At 36.6% G+C, this 21,080-nt stretch overlaps 5 protein-coding genes across 7 annotated transcripts; 2 read left to right on the top strand and 3 right to left on the bottom strand.

Annotated features, from left to right (window-relative positions):
• Window positions 1-10,904: 10,904 nt before the first annotated feature.
• LOC130499417 (uncharacterized) lies at window positions 10,905-11,477 on the bottom strand. The gene has a single exon (XM_056993433.1). The coding sequence runs from the start codon at window positions 11,382-11,384 to the stop codon at window positions 10,944-10,946; it is 441 nt and encodes a 146-aa protein (XP_056849413.1). The 5' UTR covers window positions 11,385-11,477; the 3' UTR covers window positions 10,905-10,943.
• Window positions 11,399-12,649, top strand: LOC108825109 (basic leucine zipper 23). The gene is given in 3 exon segments (XM_018598448.2): window positions 11,399-11,426; window positions 11,545-11,966; window positions 11,968-12,649. Coding segments are annotated over 3 exon segments (720 nt in total). The 3' UTR covers window positions 12,238-12,649.
• A 558-nt stretch (window positions 12,650-13,207) lies between these two features.
• LOC108828291 (putative PAP-specific phosphatase, mitochondrial) lies at window positions 13,208-15,524 on the top strand. 2 transcript variants are annotated; one of them, XM_018601930.2, is made up of 8 exons: window positions 13,208-13,433; window positions 13,543-13,745; window positions 13,833-14,041; window positions 14,213-14,272; window positions 14,378-14,709; window positions 14,837-14,918; window positions 15,034-15,044; window positions 15,175-15,355. In XM_018601930.2, the coding sequence occupies exons 1-8, from the start codon at window positions 13,342-13,344 to the stop codon at window positions 15,176-15,178; spliced, it is 993 nt and encodes a 330-aa protein (XP_018457432.2). In that variant the 5' UTR covers window positions 13,208-13,341; the 3' UTR covers window positions 15,179-15,355. The 2 variants fall into 2 exon arrangements, with proteins under 2 accessions (XP_018457432.2, XP_018457431.2); XM_018601929.2 differs by having other exon boundaries at window positions 13,220-13,433; window positions 14,994-15,044; window positions 15,175-15,524.
• A 104-nt stretch (window positions 15,525-15,628) lies between these two features.
• LOC108828290 (WD-40 repeat-containing protein MSI2) lies at window positions 15,629-17,704 on the bottom strand. Its single transcript, XM_018601928.2, has 6 exons — window positions 17,256-17,704; window positions 16,757-17,083; window positions 16,518-16,661; window positions 16,256-16,380; window positions 16,059-16,154; window positions 15,629-15,982 (listed from the first exon to the last, which is right to left on the bottom strand). Exons 1-6 carry the CDS (start codon window positions 17,571-17,573, stop codon window positions 15,748-15,750), a joined length of 1,245 nt encoding a protein of 414 aa, XP_018457430.2. The 5' UTR covers window positions 17,574-17,704; the 3' UTR covers window positions 15,629-15,747.
• A 1,288-nt stretch (window positions 17,705-18,992) lies between these two features.
• Window positions 18,993-20,527, bottom strand: LOC108824258 (gluconokinase). Of its 2 annotated transcripts, none has more exons than XM_018597645.2 (5): window positions 20,310-20,527; window positions 19,883-19,951; window positions 19,752-19,794; window positions 19,578-19,657; window positions 18,993-19,503 (listed from the first exon to the last, which is right to left on the bottom strand). In XM_018597645.2, exons 2-5 carry the CDS (start codon window positions 19,899-19,901, stop codon window positions 19,097-19,099), a joined length of 549 nt encoding a protein of 182 aa, XP_018453147.2. In that variant the 5' UTR covers window positions 19,902-19,951; window positions 20,310-20,527; the 3' UTR covers window positions 18,993-19,096. The 2 variants fall into 2 exon arrangements, with proteins under 2 accessions (XP_018453147.2, XP_018453144.2); XM_018597642.2 differs by having other exon boundaries at window positions 19,752-19,800.
• Between the last annotated feature and the right edge of the window lie 553 nt (window positions 20,528-21,080).

Consider the following 21,080-nt stretch of genomic DNA (forward strand, 5'->3'; position numbering starts at 1 on the left):
GGAGCGAATCTAGGTTACAGAGCTAAAGTGGAAATCGGCAAAAGACATATGACGAAACTAGTATTTATAAGGGAATAGTTTTTTTCTTTTTAATAATAAGCCCAAAACAGGCTGATACAATTGGTATCAGAATACATGAGGCCCGGTACATAAACTAAGAAATTTAAAACCCAACAAAAAGAAAGAAAAAGAGGATCGGTATGAAAGATTCGTGGCTCTAGGGTGGGCGTTCGGATACCCGTTCGGGTTCGGATAGAGTATTTCAGATTTTTGGGTATTTTGATATTAGAATATAATATTCGTTCGGGTATTTCTAAATTTCAGATCGGGTTCGGGTATTTTTACTTCGGATTCGATTATTTCGGATCGGGTTCGAATATTTAGATTTTCAAGAAAAAAAATTAAATTTTTCATCTTTTAAGGTTCTTGTATTTAAAATTTTATTTTTCGATTAACTGACTTTTTTATTTTTTAATACATTGAATTATTAATAGATATGGAGGTAAATTTCAAAAATAAATAGATATTCATTTAGCTATTTTTTTAGAATTTGGACGTAACTTTTGTTAATACATGAAACAAAAAGTTTGATATTCATTAAAAGTGAATATCAAATCATTTTTCTCCGTAATTATATGTATATTATATAATTTTAAATTATGTATGACACCAATATATTGTATATTATATAATTTTTAAATATGTGTGACACCAATATAAATATTTTAAATAAAATGAAAAATGAAAACTAGAAATATAAGTATAAGTATATATATGTTCGGTTATCTTCGGATATCCATTCGAGTTCGGGTATTACCCGTTCGGGTTCTGATATCCAGTCTCTCCTAAATCAATACCCGTTCGAGTATTTTGTTATTTCGGTTCGGATTTCGGTTTGGATTTTTCGGATCGGATTTGGGTGCGGTTTCGGATATCGGATAAAGTGGCTACCCCTATTCGTGGCAATCCACATGCAGCTATCACACAGCTCTTTGAGACACACGTCCTAACACGCGTCCTTCACCGTGAAACAGCGATCTCGGCCGTCGGAAGCTATCAACGCCGGGATACTCATAAGTCGCTTCATCAATTTTTCTTCTCTTCGCCGCCGCTGGTCAACTCATCCATGGAAGCATTTGAAGCTTTTAACTCTGATACCAAATTAACAGTTCCCCTATATTGCTCTGTCCTCCTTTAATCAGTCTTCTTCTTCTAATGATGAAGAGCGCACCGCCTTCTCCGGTAAACCCAGACCGGAAAACTTTACCCCGTCCCACTAAGGATTGACGGATTGAGCAAGTGCGATATTACCTCCATAGCAACTAGGAGATACATCGATTGATATTATTAGAGATATGTTGGACCGGAAGATATGTATCTTACGGACCAAGTCTGTAAAGCCCGTGAAACCTATGAAGACCCTCAAGACTAAAAGGAAAGATTTGAAGATCAAGTTAATCGCAAGATATTCTGAGCATATTTACATTAAGTGTTTAGGAAAGTTAGCATTATCTATTGTTAACATTATGTTAATGTTAGTGATATATATATATGTGTCTTGTATTCTCATATTAAATACAATACAATAATATATTCATATTCTATTATATTTTACATGGTATCAGAGCAGTCGATCTTTGTGGATCATAACTAAAGTTTCTGTGTTGATAATGGTAGTCATCGGTGGTGTTGACGATGATGAAGACGGAGACGATCAAGATTATGATGATGATGACGATGTGGAGCTGTCGTGAAGTCAAACGTCGATCTCTTGTTTTTTTTCTCATGTCTTTTTTTCTTTCTGGGTTTGATTTTGACCTGAAGTTTCTGGTTTTGGGTTTTCATTACTTCAGATATTTGTTTCTTATGGGTTTGGTTGGTCGACGGGTTATTGAAAAAAAAAAGTCTTTAAGAGTTCTCACAGTTGTTTTTCTGTTTTATGAGATTTATTCTATAGTTTAGAATATTTCAGAGGGTTGTTTTCTCATAGTTTGATTTATTGGTTGTAGTTTAACAGTTGAACGCTCAAATTTCTTAGGTTAGTTATTTTTTAGTCCAATGTATGGACTGTCCAGGTTATAGGACGATCGTTTTTGGAGCAGCAGTTGCGTCCACGGGATGTATTCCCATTGTCAAGACCAAAGAAGAGCTGAAGTTTTCATCCCCTTGTCTACGTTGAACTCTATGACCGGAGGAACCTACTGATTTGTTTTCCTCGATATAGTGTCCACGACATACGTGGTCTGCTCTGTGATTGCAGATTTGCGTGTTGCATCCCACGTTTGTCGTGCGGGGGAGTATTAGAGATATGTTGGACCGGAAGATATGTATCTTACGGACCAAGTCTGTGAAGCCCGTGAAACCCATGAAAACACTCAAAACTAAAAGAAAATTTTTGAAGATCAGTTAATCGCAAGATATTCTTAGCATATTTACATTAAGTGTTTAGGAAAGTTAGCATAATCTATTGTTAACATTATGTTAATGTTAGCGATATATATATGTGTTTTGTATTCTTATATTAAACACAATACAATAATATATTCATATTCTATTATATTTTACAGATATGTTGGAAGATCGGGAATAAGATTGATACATCTATTCTATTAATTCTTCAGCATGACCTATTAATAAAATGTTGTGTCCAATTAATTATTTTCATATTTTACTCTTCCAAAAATGAAATATATTATAACTTTCTCTTTCCCTTTTTCTTTTAACGGCATAACTCCCCATTCCTATATTTTAGGAATCTGAAACTAATTTATACTAATAAAAATTCATGAAATAATATAGAATAATGGTAATTAATTTAATATTTATTAAGAACTATTGTCTGCATATATTAAACGGCAGTTAATAAAAGAAGCCAAACGACAATTCCTCTATTGATAATAAAGAATAAATAGTAGGTTTAAAATTCAACATTTTCAAGACTTACTAATTATTTATTAGTAATTGTTAATATTTCTTAAAATAAACCACTAAAAATCAAGTTGAAATAATAGATGTTTAGATCAACAAAATTAAACCATAACTAGATTTTGACCCGCCTTTTAAAGGATGGATATATTTTTTGTTTTACTATAATTCTCATATTTGTGTTTTTTGGTGGTTATATTTGTATTTTTCTTTGTAATTATATCTATTCTATTAATTCTCATATTTTAATAGTATTGACTAGATTCGGATTCGCCTTTAAAAGAGCTGGTATATTTTTTTGTTTTACATATTTTAGAAATTTAATTTTTATATTTATGTTTTTAATCATATTTATATTTTTCTTTGTATAATATTTCTTTTAAATAATTAATAAGAGGTTTTAATAATTATTGTAAAATAATTTGACCACACATATATCAATAGGTCATATTCCTATTTTAGTATATTGATATTATATAATGAAAAAAACGTAAATAAAAACATAAAGATAAAAATTAAATTAAAAAAAAAATGTAAAACAAAAAATATACCCGCCCTTCTAAGGGCGGGTCAAAATTGTTATGAATATTATGTTTATGGATGTCCAGCCCATTAGATATTTACTTGTAATCTTGGCCCGTTTATGGCCCATTGTATTTAGGCCCATGTCGCCATGTATTTCCTATATAAGGAACACTTTGATTCAATAATAACATCAGAGTTTTCACAACACGTTATCAGCACGAGAGCTCTGACAAAACCCTGAATGAATTTCGAAATCCCTTTTCCCAGCAACCACCATAAACCCTAGAAATCAGACGAAACTTCAAAACACCGTATCTCCTCAACCCGACGGATCCAGACGACGCGCCACCTATCAAATTCAAGATCTCGACGAGACGAATCCAACGCCGTCGACCTCATCGCAATCCGATACCGGACGCGTTCTCACGAGCTATTACAAGAACCGCCGTCAACTTGATTCAAAACCCTAATTCGGACGCAACTTCAAATCGACGTATCTCTCAAACCATAAGGAGTTAGCCGACGTTCCATATATCAAATTGAAGCTCTCGACGAGAAGAATCCAGCTCCGCAAACCTCGTCTCAATCCGACTTCAGACGCGTTCTCCACCTCCGTTTCAATCCGCGTTGACAATTTCCTTTTTACTAAAGGAAACCCTAGCTGTCTTTCCATTCTCATCCGACCAGCACACATACTGACCATCCGACGAATTGATCAGCACCCGATAAGCCACCAGACGATCTGACAGTTCATCCAACAGCCGGTAGAGGTTCCGGACGATCCGATCAGCCCGTTCCTTGCTCGCGATAGATGTTCAAGCCGTTCGCGGTTTTCCTCTCCTCTCTCTAGGTGGTCCAGTTTCAGATTCTCTCCAATCTAAAGGTAAATAAAATCTGAAACATCCTTTGGAACCATATCAAAACGAATTTGGTTGTTTGTTAAAGGATTGAACATTAAAATTTGATGAACCTAAAAACCTAGGACAATTGAATCCCTAAATAAATTTGAGGAATTAGGATTTGGTTTAGTTCTCCCATTAAGTTGCTAGATCAAACGGTCATTAAGTTGTTAGAAGCACAAATATTCCTTATTCAATAAGAGATTGATTAAATCAATTAAAACCAAAACACTAAGTGTTCTTGAATCTCGAAAACATCATTGATCTGAATGATCAAATCGATTTTAAACTTTGAAGTTGATCATCTCCTAAAACATAATTATGATCGATTTATTATAAACCCTAAAAACTTACTATAAAAAAAAAAAACTTTATATTTTCAGAATATTTCTAGAAAATGAAACTTTCTATTTTTAGAAACTTACTATAAAAGGAAACTTTCTATTTTTAGAAACTTACTATAAAAGGAAACTTTCTATTTTCAGAAAATTTATATTTTCAGAAACGTTCTATGAAAGGAAAAACTTTATATTTTAGACATATATCTAAGCCGTGTGACTTGTTTATTAGGAAATCATTAACTCGATTGTTTGCTTGATCACACGATTTATATGATTGATTTTCTTATAAAGATTGAGTGATATATAATATGAGATGTCGAAAATCAACTTGGATTATGCTGTCCTAAATCTCTAAAGAGATAATCATTTAAAATGTGCACTGGATACCGAGGTTATCCTAAAGTCAAAAGGACTTGGTGAATGAATCACATAAGGCGATATTGCCAAACGAGAAAGATTGATACATGGCAATATTAGTTATTAGCCACCATCTAAATGAGAGTCTAAAGAAATCAGTATCCCAGTAAAGAAAATCCACTAGAACTTTGGACCGCTTTACAGCGGAGATATGATCACCATAAAACGGTGCTATTACCAAAGGATAAAATTTGAGTGAAAGAACCTGAGATTTCAATACTATAAGTCTGTGGATGAATACAACTCGGTTCTGTTTAAGATAGTTTCAATGTTGAAACAATGTGGTGAAGAAGTAACTGAACAAGACTTTCTCTAATGTGTTACTGCAACAGCAGTATAGAGAAAGAGGTTTCACCACCTATACTGATTTGATCTCCTGTTTACTATTGGCTGAGACCAATAATGAGTTATTAATGAGAAACAGTGAGATGAGACCTCCCGGTACAAAATCATTACCCGACATTTCTAGGCTGACTTTGGAGCCTAAGAAAGAAAGTAATCTCGTCCAGCACAACAACCATTCCGGCCCTAGCCGTGGGAAAGGTTATGGACGAGGTCGTGACACATTTAAGACACATGGGCGAGGACGAGGCCGTAGTACCACACCCGGTTTTAGCTGTGGTCGAGGTCGAGGTCGAAGTGTGTCTTTTAAACCTTAAATAAAATCTTATTTGTGTCACAAATGTGGTATGGGTAATCACTGGGCAAATAATTGCCAAACTCCAAAGCACTTGTATGAGCTTTACATAGAGAGTTTGAAGAAAAATCCGGAAGCCAACATGGCTTACCGAGATGGTGAAGATGACATGGATCATGACCATACTGATCAAATAGAGTATGAAACTCATGAAAAAGAAAATGATCAGATGGATTATGAGACTTCAGATGCCTTGAAAAAAAAAAATCTCGACATCAAAACTCTATGATATAGATAAGAGTATATATGAGTTTATAAATAAGAGTATAGTCACTCGGCCAAGGCATTATATACACCCAATAAAAGACCCATTGAGTTATAAAGATTTAAAAATGAATGGTTTCCGCATTGAACCAATGGGCAAATGAAACAAAAGTTCCTTCAGATATATGAGAACAGAAAAATTGCCCAAGACCATAGAAAATGGTCGAGACTATACCTGCATTCTCTACTGATCTAGACTATGCCAAGGATCAGTATGATAAAGGCACAGGGCCTAGGTAACCAGATTGGTTGACCTACGAAATTAAACACTTTATGGCATGACCGGATTAGCCATCCTAGTCCAAACTTGATGCAAAGTTGAATATTACAAAGGCACAAAGAGTTATCCCATAGAAATCTCACGTTGTGAAACATGTACACAAGGGAAACTCATGAGGCTCAATTGTCCCAAGCATCACGAAATGGCATAATGGTTTAGTGTCCTTACACAAACAAATTTATAGCATGTTCATGAGGGGGAGAATACACACCCCGTGTGGTCCATGACCATACTATAAAAACATGAACATGATAGCCAAACAGAATGTGATAGCCTGGCCAAACAGGCCATAAGATATAAGAGCTTGGTCGAACAGACCATAACCTATAAGGTTCAGACTTTCAAAGTCTATAAGCTTGGAGACATTATGGATTTACATGTATGAAAGATAAGATGCATCAGGCCATATAAAGTGAGCATAGATATTCCCATCTAATAATTATAAAGGGTCATGATCCAGACATAGACCATCCTAAGATATTATGTATAGACCACCACAATAATATGTGCCGTCTAGGATGGAACCTCATAAGAAGATGAAATAAGATTGGGAATATATGTTGGATATGAGAATGTCTTCCTCCCACGATTTTATAAGAGACCTTGAGCCAAAATATGGGTGATCAGATTAAGGCCAGGTTTACGGATTACATGATGAATCCAACTATCCAACATCAGGGGGAGAAAGAAATAAGCTGGTACAAGTATAAAGAGAAATGGAATGGTATTAACCATCCTTGTCTTGGCAAGATCCTCGGACCAGAGAATATGATTTAAGACGTCCAAAGAAAGATCATACAAAGCTAGCTAAAAGAATGCCAGACAGATTAGACCCGAAAAGAAAAGAAAAAGAATGACTAAGTCATACCAGCTTAAGCACCTCGAAATTAATGTCCTAGAAGAGACATAATCAAGTTGCTATAGAGTCTAAAGATAGACCAATATGTTCCATAAGATAAGGAACCTCGGAAATAAAAAGAAAGGTGCAAATAAATGACATATCCGAGGTCATAAGGGAAACCATACCAGACATTTAGATAAGGCTGCGCAGCTGAACATCTAAGATACCAGGCCATGTAGTTTGGGACGCCAAACTGCAAGGTAATAAAGGTTCTTAGTAAGAATGAAATCTCTAATCGATTAGTTCATGTCTGGAACACAATGGAACACTATAAAAGAAGTGTCGACACATACATACACAAAAGATAAAGATGCATAAGAAAATAGCACTTGAGTTTAAAAGATATAAGCGAGGATCAGAACCCACGAGAATACAAGAATGCATTCATAGAATAAAAGAAATTGTGGGGGTTTAAGAAAGATTCAAAGAATCTATAAAAGAGATGGGTGTATTGGCCATATTTAGAAACACCATCTGATAAGATAAAACCAATGAAAAATGGGTCCTGTGTGGGAAAGGAAAAGAAATCGTGAGACATGGACTAAGGTGTTCATATTCCTATTTAAAGCATTCAAGGAATGACTTGATTACACAAGGATACTCACAGAGACCAAGGAACAGATTATAAGGAGATATACTCCTATGTGGTGGATGCTACTACAAATCCGAAAGTGATAAAGGTCTGGATATAAGAAAAGAGAAATGTAGTAAGCAGCATGATTGATCACTGGATAAAGAAATGATAAAAGTATCAGAAAGATGAGAAAAGAAATTCTCATAGAATAGTTTTGTTCCTAAGCTATTCATGGACTGAAACGAAAGGCAGATGCATATAAAGCATATAATGCATGTAAAGGATAAAACTAAGTAATACTTAGTGAAAGGAGTTCTATAAGAACGTCCCTGAACAGTCCATGCATATATTATGAAGGAAATTCCTTGTGTTCATACTTAAAGAAATGATGATTAGATCGACTGATTCTTGGACAGGCTATGATAAGAATACAATGATCTATAGTGGAGATGATAGCCATGAATATGTATTGAGATCTATGATCCAAAGTACCGAGAATAGAATGTGATATGGTCAAAAGAGAATAAGAGGATGAATCCATCAGATTCACGACCAAAGATCCATATCAACTAGGATCACGTCCGACCTAGTTCGATCTTGTTCCGACTAAACTGGTTCCAGTAACCACTATATTCAGATCGTGGTATGGCTATGGACAAGGCATGTGTCCTTGGTCCAGGAAAGACTTTATGTAAGTACTTTTAAGGCTTATGCACATCCGATCAAAGTGAAATGTATTGATATGATTGGCGCCTTGATGTGGCAAAGCCATATTAGGTCGGATAAGTTTTATGGATATGTTCAGACCATAAGACATTGATACTAAAGCCATACACGTCCCCCTGCTATAAGTGTCATTGACACATTTACTTAGACAAGTTTGGCATGTCGGAACATGAGACAATATGGGACATGATCAATATATCCTAAGTTACCTTCTAATGAACTAAAAGTTTGAGATTGATTTATACTAACCAAACCCAAAAGAAAAGGGATTGTTTGGTTTTAATAAATGTTACAGGTTTATACAAGGTCTCAAACATGTTATACACATTTGGAGAATGATGAAGAAGCACAAAGTACTACAAGTTCAGTCATGAGAAATGTTAGCCGACTTCTTCATCATGTCTACACCAACTACACATCTATGAAGTCTACCTATCCGTTTGGGACATGGCAACAGAAGGACCAGTTCAAGACTTGGCGCCCATGAAGCTAAACCATCAAAGTGTCCATGCGCCAGACTTGAAGAACGGAGGTCCAGAACAGGGGGAGTAGTGTGTGTTGTACTCTTTTTCCTTCACTTCGGTTTTGTCCCACTGGGTTTTCCGGGTAAGGTTTTAATGAGGCAACATTAAGCACACTACAAGTTCTATATGGTTCTGGCATCCAAGGGGGAGTGTTATGAATATTATGTTTATGGATGTCCAGCCCATTAGATATTTACTTGTAATCTTGGCCCGTTTATGGCCCATTGTATTTAGGCCCATGTCGCCATGTATTTCCTATATAAGGAACACTTTGATTCAATAATAACATCAGAGTTTTCACAACAAAAATCTAGTTATACATTATTAAGATTCAAACAAAACCGAAGACAACAAATTGAAAACATGAAGAAACCGCTTCAGTTTTAGTTTGAAAACACAACAAAATCGATCCAAAGATCGAAACTTCACAACAACAAAAAAAGAAACAATCGAGTTGAAACCAAACTTATCAAACACAAATCAACTCGAAAGTCAAAAGTATATTACAAATCGGTGGCCGGAAAGAAATGACGTTTAGATTCTATATTGTTTGTCTGAATTTCCATACTAGATAGAATAGTATCTCCTGCTTCAGAGGCAAAAACCTTTCCTCCGTTTGGGCGTTAAAGCAAGAGGCTGCAACGGTTTATCATACACTCTCAATTACGCAGGCAAAACCTCACACCCAAAAAAAATCATTTCTTGAATTTTTTCAGTCTTGATATTTTTTTAGGACATTTCCTGAAACAAAGAAACCCAACCTCGCTTTGTTCTGTTTTTTATTTATCATCCTCTCTGATAGTACAAGGAGATAGAGATAACTATTGATGTGTATTTAAGTGCTGTTCTAGTTTTAATTTGTAGGGCATTGATCTTTGTATGCTTAATCTTGTGCTGATGAAACATAACCTTGTCGTGTTTTTTTCCCTATTCAGCTCTATTGATAGCAATAGCACTAGAAGGAGAAGGTTACCATACCAGACCTTGTGTATCTTAGTTTTGGAATAATAGATTATGCGGTTGATTCTTGCCTTATGAGACACATTCAGGGACATTAGCTGAACGCATAAGACCCCAGGTTCCCCCTTAAGCCTTTATTTCGACCTTGTGATTAATAGATTATACAAGGTCGTTGCTCATATATATATTCCTGGAGCTTGTGATTTGTGGAGAGATCAATTATTGTATTCCTTATAACACAAAGTACACAAAGTTATAATAAAATGTTGGATTATGTAAAAAGTAATTGATCTTAGAATCAGGAATTTTCGCTATGTTGATCGATCTGTGGGTGGTTGTGGGAGGTCTCAAAAGCTGCTGCCTCTTCATTAGTTTGATATTTGTTCCAGTGAAGGAAGTTTAAGGCAGGTTTTGGTTGAAGTTACTTTTAACATTCAGACAAAAGCGTAACTAAACATAAAGAAAGGAAGCCTGTAAACATGTTTTGGATGCCGTGTGGATAGCTTCTTGGTTTTTGCAATGTATGATGATGATGATATGGTGTGGCTTTAGAGAAACTGTTTTACAGACTTAGAAAGCTGTTGAATGAAAGTAAATGGAGACTCTGATACCAAAGATGAGAAATTCGATTCCGACTCTGAAGCTATTTGAATAAATTCGAGTTCAGACCCAATAATTCCATTAAACCTGAAAAATTTGCAAGGGAAAACAAAGCTACATATAAGACAAGCTCATGCCTGTTGATTTAAGACAATACTTCAATATTCAAAAATAAGAAAAATCAAACAAGTTGCAGGTGACCAACATAACTATTAAGATAAAAGAACTATTGCATTGTATCACAAAGCTAACAAGACCAAAGAGATTTCCAGTTTCCATCTGAGTAACAGAACCAGGTCTCTTCTTCCTCTCAACAGAAGCTACACTCACCAAGACCGCCACAACGACCACCGGAAAAACGACCACCAACGTTAAGACTAGTAGGACCACGAGGTCCACGAACAAAAGGACCGGAAGGGATATTACTAGTGGTCGCTTTTATAGGAGCCCAGATATTTGCTTCAGAATATTTCTGGGCAGGCTCTTCATCACTATAAGAAGATGATTCATCCACAGACATGTTGTCTGCCTCGGCCTTTGCAACCGATGAGATCAACATATCAACCTTTTCTTCCATCTCCCGAAGACGACAATCCACCTTCTCTTCCATCCTCTCAAAACGATCAACCAATCCTTTCAACATCTCTATCACATCAGATATTTTTTTGTCTTTCTCCAAACCATCTTTCACTTCGTTTAGATGCGCCGTGGCCTTAATCACATTCGAAGGGGTGGCGGATTGTCTATCCATGGAGAGAATATGAGATGAGCGAATCTAGGTTACAGAGCGAAAGTGGAGATCGGCAAAAGACCTGAGACGAGAAACTAGTATTTATAAATAGTTTTTTTTTTTAAATTGATGTAGCGTGCATCCTAAGTCCTGTAATGTATTTTTGTTTTTATTGATGCAGCGTGCATCCTAAGTCCTAATGTGTATTTTTGTTTCCCTTTTTTTTTCCTTTACCTTTTTCCCCTTTTCGACGATAATATTGGTATTTTCCTTTATTATATTACAAACCAAGAGAACACACATACACACACATGTCTCCATGTCCACACCAAGATCCTTCCTGCTCAGACCGACGACAACGAAACTACCGATGACACATCGGGATCTTCGGAGAAGAAGAGCAAGAAGAGGTCTTCGGGGAACAGAGAAGCGGTACGAAAGTATAGAGAGAAGAAGAAGGCTAAAGCGGCTTCCTTGGAGGATGAAGTGGTAAGGCTTAGGGATGTGAATAATCAGCTGATGAAGAGGTTGCAAGGTCAAGCTGCATTGGAAGCTGAGATTACGAGGCTCAAGTGTTTGCTTGTGGATATAAGAGGAAGAATTAGAAGGAGAGATTGGTGCCTTCCCTTATCAAAAACCTCAGCCTTTCTCGTATAGGATGCAGCCATGCGATGTTTACAACTTGTACTGCCTTCAGAATGAGAACAGTGGACAAGGTACATCCATGAACGGACAAGGGCTAAATGGTTGTGAGTTTGACCAGCTTCAGTGCTTGAGTGATCAGAATCTAGCTGGCTGTAGTAATGGAAATAGAACATTCAATGTGGATGCATCTGATGCTAATAAGAGAAAAGGTGAAACTCTAATACCTTAGGATCTATTTAGTAGAGGTTGTTCAGCACAGCTACTTTTTAAAACAGTTTTCTTTTATATACAAGGTTGTCAATTACAGCTATGTCTTTATATGGTTTTGAGTCCTATCAAGTTATATCCATGTCTTCAATCTGTTATGATCTCTTGGCTTAAAGACAATGACATCAATATGTAATGATCTCTTCAACTCATGGTGGTTGCTCCTGTTATGCAACAGGTGGGACATGTGCAGCTAAACCAGTTTGAAATATCATCATCAATCATGTAGTGCTATTAATTTTCACAAGGCTATAGTGTTATTAGTTTCAGATAAGTTGTAGAGTTCAACTGCATCACCAGCTTTCTTTAGGCCTCTTTGCACTATTATCATTTTTTTAATTCTCCTTTTGTTTTTCTCATGTAATTGCATTTCCTTGTTGAGCTAGAAGCAAGACTTGTTAATATTGGAATCGAAAAATGCTCAGTGATCTTGCCATTTGGTTTTGTATTTTAGTAGCTTCTTTACTTAAGCAGTTAAGCTCTGTGAGATTATTTGCTTTGATTGGGAATCTGGCGGAATTGCGTTTTTACGCGATTATTTTACCAATCAAGAAAAATTGTAGAATGATAAAAACACACACAAAAATGCAGGTTTGTGTTTTTTCGGACAGAAATATAAAGAGAATTTTTATTAAGTAGAAAAGTGAATTTTAGTAGAGTGAGGTGGAAAAAATTATAAATTATCAATTTCATATTACTAAGTTATATGATAATACTACAGAACATGCAAGCTTGCATTTTAAAATTCTGACTCAGTCATTAGATTACTAAAGATGGGTTTTTACCTCTTTTTCGTGAACTTTGACTTGGTGTTGCATTTGGTTTGTCCGTGTGTCCCATTATATGATTCAAAATCTGAGAGCTTATTATGTCTATATAAAACACCTTGTTAAAATTAAGGTCAATATCTCATAGGATTGTGTATAGATTCGGGTGTGTGTACTCAACTACTCAAGTAATTAGAGCCCCATTTATCTTATCCACTTTCACTAATAAATCACTCGTGCTTGAATAAAGAAGCTGGAACCGCTTAATTTTTTTATCAAAATCAATTACCGGTGACGAGATGCACATTCTCGACACCGGAGCTCGTTTCTCCGCCGTTAGATTCTCACCGGTATTCAATCCTACTCCCCGCAGAAGATACGTCATCGTAAGGTATCTTCTTCATTTCTCCATCTTCTTCTACTTCACACTGAGTTGTCTCTCTCTCGCTGCATCCAAATCATTGAGTCTCTCTCTCTCTCTCTCTCTCTCTCTCTCTCAGGGCTAATCTCCCGTTTCCGAAGCATCAAGCTAAGTACCACAAAGAGCTCGAAGCCGCCATCGATGCTGTTGAAAGAGGTTGTCGCCTCTGTGTCGATGTAAAGAGATCGCTTTTCTCTTCGAAAGAAGACAAGATCCTCGAGAAGAATGACCAAACACCAGTTACCATCGCTGACTTCGGAGTGCAAGCTTTAGTCAGCTTACGTAAGTTACACGAAAAAGAACATCATTTTTCTTCTTTCTTACAACACTTTTTTTTCTTTCTTTTTTTTGTTTGTGTCTGATTTGCAGAGCTTTCGAAATTGTTTCCTTCGATACCTTTGGTCGCTGAAGAAGACTCTCTCTTCTTGCGTGAGAACAATCTCGTGAACTCTGTGGTGAGTGAAGTCATCGCAAATGCTGCTGATGATGATCACTTGTCTGATGCTGATGTGCTTGAAGCTATAGACAGAGGTGGCAAAGATGCTCATACGTTTTGCAACAAACCTGCTACTTATTGGGTAAAATGTTTAACATTGGCCTAAGACTCCCAAAAATTTAGGAAAATTCATTTTACACATACATGTCTCCAAATTTGTTTTAAAATATATTATTATATTTACTAAATTGTTTAGATTATATGAACGAGCTCAGATCGCTAATACTGTGACCGTTAATTGATGTTTCTGCAGGTTTTGGATCCAATAGATGGCACAAAAGGGTTTCTTAGAGGAGATGTTGGTTTATATGTGGTACACGTCTCTTAATTAAAGCCAAAGATATCAAATATATTTTACATGTTTCCTGATATTCTCTTCTTCGTAGTCATATATATTCATATAACAAACAAATCTCAGGTAGGATTGGCACTTGTTGTAGATAATGAAATAGTGCTAGGGGTCATGGGCTGTCCAAACTGGCCTGGAGACTCTTCAGACGGAACCACCGGGACCTTAATGCTCTCCCATACTGGCTGTGGAACGTGGACCAAGAGTTTGCTACAAGTATCATCAGCTGATTGGACGAGGCGTTTTGTTGATGCATGTGGTTTAGTGAACAAGGCTCGGTTTGTTATTCAAGAGAGCCAACCCTGGGAATCACTTCCATTGTCTAGTCGGTTCGACGCAAAGATAGGTTCAGGTGACTTGCATGGTAATGAGATTCGGCTTTTGCCCACGTGTCATGGAAGGTAAACATCTCTATATTATTCTTTTAGAAAACTGTTCATCAAACTCTTTAGAGTTAAAGATATCACTTTGTATGCAAGTTAGAACAAATATTTTACTTAGATCAGTTTTCTTTCTCTCTTTGTACAGTTTGTGCAAGTACTTGATGGTAGCTTCTGGTAGAGCATCGGTTTTCTTTCTCCGAGCCAGAACTGAGCGAAAAAGTATAAAGGTACTCACTCAGTTGTTTGATACAAAATCTTGTTCTTGTTATATGTTTGATCAGAATATTTCTTAAAACGTCTAGTCTTGGGATCATGCTGTTGGGATCATATGCGTTCATGAAGCCGGAGGAAAGGTTAGGACTGAAGTCATTCACAAAAACACTCTTGTTACATGAATGTTTCTTAACAATAGTTATAAAAAAGAAAACATTGTTTGTCACTATGTCTAAGTTCTTGATATGTAGGTCTCTCTTTGTATCTCAGGTGACAGATTGGGAAGGAGATGATATCAATCTGGAGGAAGATCAATCGGAGAGGAGGATCATTTTTCCTGCGGGTGGTATTCTGGTTAGCAACAGAAGTTTACATGATCAGCTTCTTGAGATGATCTCTTCTGCTTCCCCAGCTCTTTGATTTATATGACTACTCCCTACAGTTTATACGATTTTTTCGACCACACTGCAAAATGTGATTATAACTTCGTGTGGCACAGAAGTCTTAAGCTCTTTGGAAAGTTTCTCCTACCCCAATCGATTCTTGTGTTTTCTATTCATATCCTTTATTGGGGATTCTTGTGTTTTCTACACTCTTTCATATCTTTTATTTATTTACTATTGTTTGGTGGTGAGGTACCTACGGAGAAGCCCTCACTGCTCTTGCTCTCACAATAAGCAGGTTCAGTATTCGAGATCTAGAGTCTAATTTTAGCCAGAGAGTACAATTTTGCCATATGGAGAATTCATAAGAAATCAACAAAATCCAAACATGGTAACATCACCAAACAGAGAAGTCATGCTGGTCATAATACAGACAAAGACCAAATTTTTTCTTAATTTTTCATGACTGTTTAATGTCCTCATCGATCTCATCTTCATCTTCATCTCGATAGATGCTTTCCGCCATTTGCCAGACCTGTAGACTGTTGTCTTCTGCTACACTTGCAATGACCCAAGGCTCGTTTTTGTTCCAAGCAAAATCTGATATCTTAGCCTTGTGGCCACCGTGAGAAAAGAGCAACTCTGGTGGACCATCTTCTGCATCCAACTCTATCTCAAGCTGCTCTTCCCCAACCCTGTCAAAACAGAAGACGCCTTGCTCAACGTTGACCAATCTTCAGAATAAAAGGTTCTATATACAGAGTTAATTACCTGTTCAGGTCCCAGACCATCAGCCTTCTGTCTTCACCGGAAGATGCAAGCACTGTTTCATGGTTAGGATCCCACTCCACTTGGAAAACCTCTCCCCTGTATTCAGAATTTTCATTTAAATGGTGAATTTTCACAGCACACATCTATAAACCTTTGGTTCTAACACAATAATATAACAAAAATGTAAAAGAACATACTCGTGGCTGCTCAAGACGTGCAATGGGACATTCAGCTTCCGGAGGTCAAACAAGGCAACAGTTGAGTCTGACGAAGCTGTTGCTAAAACCCATTCGTTGAACGGATTGAAAGACAAATAGTTCACCTGCGAACACACAATAAAGCATAGTCACATAGAATTCAAACTAAGCATGACATTTGGCAACCATCACTACAGAACATGCAAGCTTGCCACTTTAAAATTCTCACTCAGTCATTATATACTAAAAATGGGTTTTTCACCTCTTTCTCGTGAACTTTGACTTGGTGTTGCATTTGGTTTGTCCGTGTGTCCCATATCACCAATCGACCATCATCACCAGCAGAACCAAAAAGGTTCTCGTTCTTCATGTGCCACGCTACATCTTCCACAGCGCATTCATGTCCCTAAAAAACATAACATGAGAGAAGTAAACTTAGAAAGCACAAAAATCACAGTCTTATTGAAGAAAACAGGAGCAAATGGTATTATTGAACCTTACCTCATACACAAACATTGCATTCAGAACCTTATCTTGCGGTGTAGCTGAAACATCCCAAAGGCATATCTTCTTGTCCTGCGAACCACTCAGAAGATAACCTTCTTTGAAGGGACTCCAAGACAATCCATACCCTTCCATGTCGTGTCCAAGCAGCCTCAGGTCAGGATCGCAATCACTCGTCTGAGAAGGCTTCGAAGCATGTTTGGCGTAATCAAACAGAAACACCTCACACCCACTTGTCTTCGCGCCGACGAGAGTTGGCTTCTGAGGCATGCACCGCGCTCTGTTCACTTCTCCATCGACACGTATTCTCTGCCTAATCTCCACCTACAACAAAAAAAAAACAACACAGTAATTTCATCGAACACGTGGTGAGCATAAAACAATGCTCAGCTAGTAACTTCATCGAACACGTGGTGCGCATAGAACAATGCTCAGCTAGTAATTTCATCGAACACGTGGTGCGCAGAGAACATAACATGTGAGGGAATCTAGATACCTTAGGGACGATGGGATCTTGATTTGTGCCGCCTAGCCCAGGCTCGGCGTCGGGAGTTGGGATGACGGCGTCGGCGACCATGAGGAAATCTTGAGCGTCGCCGGAAGTGTGGGTTCCGAGGATGAGCTTGTGGACGCCGAAGTAAGGATCCGCGGCGTAAGGAGACGGAGGGGATGGGACCCAGTGGACGGTGAGAGAGGGCCATTCGAGAGGGTTGGAGATCATAAGATCGTAGAGGAATGGTGTGTTCTTCTTCCATATTGAGAAATCCTCCTCTACCTGATCCATTCCCGCCTCGTCTTTACCTTCGTCTGCCATCTCTCTCTCTTCTCTCAATCTAGAATCTACACTTCTCTCTCTCGCTCTCTCTCTCTTGAGGGTTTTCTCTGTTCTATTTTCCCGCCAAAGAGACGCGGATAGACTGGCGCTCTACTACGTACATGCGAGTTGTTTGAGCTTTCTACAAATGAACGATGTGCCGTTTTGTTTCGAGTAATGAATTTATGGGGTTTCATTAGTCGGGACCCATTCATCAAGTTTGTAAAATTGCAATATGAACAATAATGATTGATATCTTCCGAGTTCAATTTTTGCCGAATGACAATTATTTGATATAGAATTTCTTCTGCTCTAAGTTTATTATTGCCTTTTTTCTTGTAATGACATACTAATGTAGTTGGTAGAGTAGTCTTGGGTGTTCGCGGTTGGTGTTCGGGTCGGATATTTCGGATTTCGATTCTAATTTATATCATACTCTAGATTTCATTCTAGTAAATTTATAAATACATTGTTGATTTCGGATATAACACATCGGTTTTGGTTTTAATTTGTATCACATCCTAAAATCTATAAAGTAATTATTTATCGTTCGGAGTTTAGGTTATATTGGATCGGTTTGGATATTACTCAAAGTAAGATAAAAATTTTAGAAACAAAACATAAAAATATATAAATTTATATATAACTGAGTATTTAAAATACTTATTTAAGTTTTAGATATTTATTATTAGATATCATATCACAATAAATATGAAACTGAATATTTAAATACATATTTATGTTTCAAATATTTATATATGTATATTAATTTAGACATTCAGATCGGTTTCTTCGAATAGATATTTCTATTTCACGGGTTCTATTAATAATACTTCAGAATCTATATGTTTTATAGCACTTTACAAGACTCATCCGGATATTTTTTACATGGGGCACATATCAGCTTTTCCAGTTTGGGTTCGGTTCAGATTACGGGTTACTAATATTGTGCCCAGGTCTAGATGGTAGAATTGACCTGGTCTTCCTTATTCAGATATACTAGTCTCCTTTATCCAGTTGTTTAGTCTGATGTTATGCTTCTTATGCGTAACCAAATCATGAAGTTTGTTTACTATCTCCTTCAAAAATAACGTTCTTGTAACCTTTGATCAATGCACATTGCAATTTGCAAAGCAAAAAACCAGTGCTAGTAGTACTGATTCTTAAGACTGTTAAATTGCCATGTGTAATCTGTCCTGCCCCTTGAAGCGAACCATTCGAATCCCTGAAGATCCAATATGGTTTCACTATTAGACCAACCTCCATCATAGTTACACTTCATATAGTTCTCTGGTGAGTTTCCTCCAATTTGATATTAGGAACATATGTGTCTGATGCTCCTGAGTAGTAGGGACTGTGTATAATGCAGAACTCCATTCTTCTGTTACTTTCCTTGCCGAAAATAAGTCCATGCAATGATAATTTTTTTAAAAAGTTATTAATCAGGTAGTACATGTTGAATACAAAGATGAATATTAATAAACAATGGGCCGATAAGTTTGTAAAAATCTTTTCTCAAGAGTTCAAATCACCATTTCAAGGACTGAATTAACTATAACTTCAGGACTGAGAACCACACTGACTTTGAATATCTTTTCACAGTCATCAGCTTCAAGCAGATCAAACTGAGACTGGAGAAGAGTGAGAGGCATGAAATGTTCTCCCTCTGAAGCTCTCTTCTGTAACCGAGCAGCGATCACCTCTGCATTACCTTCCAGTAGCACAAACTTCACCTTGCAACTATAATAGCTTCCAGGTCTGTAATCAGGGTCAGAGCCTCTCAAGATTTCTCTATACTGTTTTCTCAACGAAGAGCACGCGAGAACAACGGTTTGTCCATCGAGCAAACGCTCTCGCAAACTCTCTTGTATTTTTTGGAGCCATGGCATCCGGTCTTCATCTGAGAGAGCAATGCCTTGGCGCATCTTCTCTGGTTGAACCATGAGCATGGTGTTAATTAACACATGAAAACTCTGTTTTGTCAAAATACTTTTGATCTTTTACCTCTGTTTAGTGAAGAGTGGAAATCATCAGCGTCAAGAAAATCACAAGACAGTGCTGTTCCCAACATCTTTCCTATGGTACTAGCAAAATGAAATAAACAATGCCATAAACGTCTAGATCTTTTCTTCAGACTCTCAATCTAGTACGAATTAACAGAAAGAAAAAAAAACGTACGATTTGCCTGCTCCGCTTACGCCCATAATCACAATGACTTTGCCTGTTACTATGGTACACAAGAAAAATGAGTGAAGAACCTATGAGAACATTGACAAAAGAATGTTTGATAAGCACATGTTGGAGCTTACCGTCATTGTTCGAAGACATGTCTGATGTAAATAGGGTTTGGTGCTTTTTGAAAGAAACAATCTGTGGCTCTGTGAGCAAGACAAGCAAACATATCTGAATCTTAGCTTATATACCACATTAGGAGACTGTTCAACATAAAAACTATATGGATTTCCTATCACAAACGTTCGAATTTGATGATGAGTGACATGATTAGCCATATTTGACTCTAAACCATGTCCTTAGAGGAAGTAAATGATTATTCAAAAGAATATGTAAAATGCGGTTTTCAGAAGAAAAGATTGGAATATAAAAAAACACTAGGTAAGTCAAAAAGTCAAGAACAATACTGATACAGAGCATGGTGATACGATTCATATTCCTCTTTTTGATTGCAACTGAAGAGATCTGCAGGATCGAAAATATGAATGAAAATTGAAGACTTACTGTGATTTTTTTTAATCTGTTAATGCTGGAACACTTCTACGGGTGAGCCAACTGGAGTCTTGATCAATTACAAAAACGCGATCCCGAAGAAATGAAAGGTAATCAGACAAACTGGGATTGAAATGAAGAAAATTAATAAAATAATAAATTTGGTAGGTGAGAGAGGAAGAAAGATGGAACTTTTGGACAGGTACCCAATTATGTTTTCTTTTCTCTCTGAAATATGTGGATTATTTTTTTTTCCTGTACACAAACTAAGGTATACACTAGATTTTGATCTTAGATTTTGATATGCGATTTGAAAGCACGGAATAACATTTTGACTAAAATTTTCTACTTAAAAGTTAGGGATGAGCGTTCGACTATTCGTTCGGGTTCGGCTCGGATCTATTTGGGTTTCTCGTTTTCGATGACAACGATTTCAGTCTCATTCGAATATTTCTAAATCTCGGTTCGAGTTTGATTCAGATTTTCGCCGGTTCGGATAAACCATTTAAATTATTTTAAAATTCATTAATATACTTTAAATTTCTCAAAATATATAAAAAATAATAAAATTACATATAAATTTGAATATCATATGTCAAAATACTTAAACTTAACATTTATATTGGTTTGATTTGAATATTTGGATAGTTAATCAATAGATAATTTAAGTATTTTTGGTACTTTGAGTATCTTTAGTTATTTTAGATATTTACTTTGACAATTTGGATACATTTTCAAGTATTTTGGAAAAATCAAAAGTATCTTGTATATTTTGAAATTTTA

This window comes from Raphanus sativus, chromosome 9 (genome assembly GCF_000801105.2).
Source record: "Raphanus sativus cultivar WK10039 chromosome 9, ASM80110v3, whole genome shotgun sequence".
Lineage (NCBI taxonomy): Eukaryota > Viridiplantae > Streptophyta > Magnoliopsida > Brassicales > Brassicaceae > Raphanus > Raphanus sativus.

Bases quoted from the DNA above. Each gene is read 5' to 3' on its own strand.
- LOC108828290 (XM_018601928.2), bottom strand. From the start codon at position 17,573: ATGGCAGACGAAGGTAAAGACGAGGCGGGAATGGATCAGGTAGAGGAG. The intron at 16,155-16,255 runs GTATGTTCTTTT...TTCTGAATACAG, and splicing joins CACGTCTTGAGCAGCCACGA to GGGAGAGGTTTTCCAAGTGG. The intron at 15,983-16,058 runs GTAATTAACTCT...CTGTTTTGACAG, and splicing joins ATGGTCTGGGACCTGAACAG to GGTTGGGGAAGAGCAGCTTG.
- LOC130499417 (XM_056993433.1), bottom strand. From the start codon at position 11,384: ATGGATAGACAATCCGCCACCCCTTCGAATGTGATTAAGGCCACGGCG.
- LOC108824258 (XM_018597642.2), bottom strand. The intron at 19,658-19,751 runs GTACGTTTTTTT...TCATTTTGCTAG, and splicing joins GTAAGCGGAGCAGGCAAATC to TACCATAGGAAAGATGTTGG. The intron at 19,504-19,577 runs GTAAAAGATCAA...TGGTTCAACCAG, and splicing joins CCACTCTTCACTAAACAGAG to AGAAGATGCGCCAAGGCATT.
- LOC108828291 (XM_018601929.2), top strand. From the start codon at position 13,342: ATGCACATTCTCGACACCGGAGCTCGTTTCTCCGCCGTTAGATTCTCA. The intron at 14,919-14,993 runs GTACTCACTCAG...TAAAACGTCTAG, and splicing joins CTGAGCGAAAAAGTATAAAG to TCTTGGGATCATGCTGTTGG. The intron at 15,045-15,174 runs GTTAGGACTGAA...TTTGTATCTCAG, and splicing joins TTCATGAAGCCGGAGGAAAG to GTGACAGATTGGGAAGGAGA.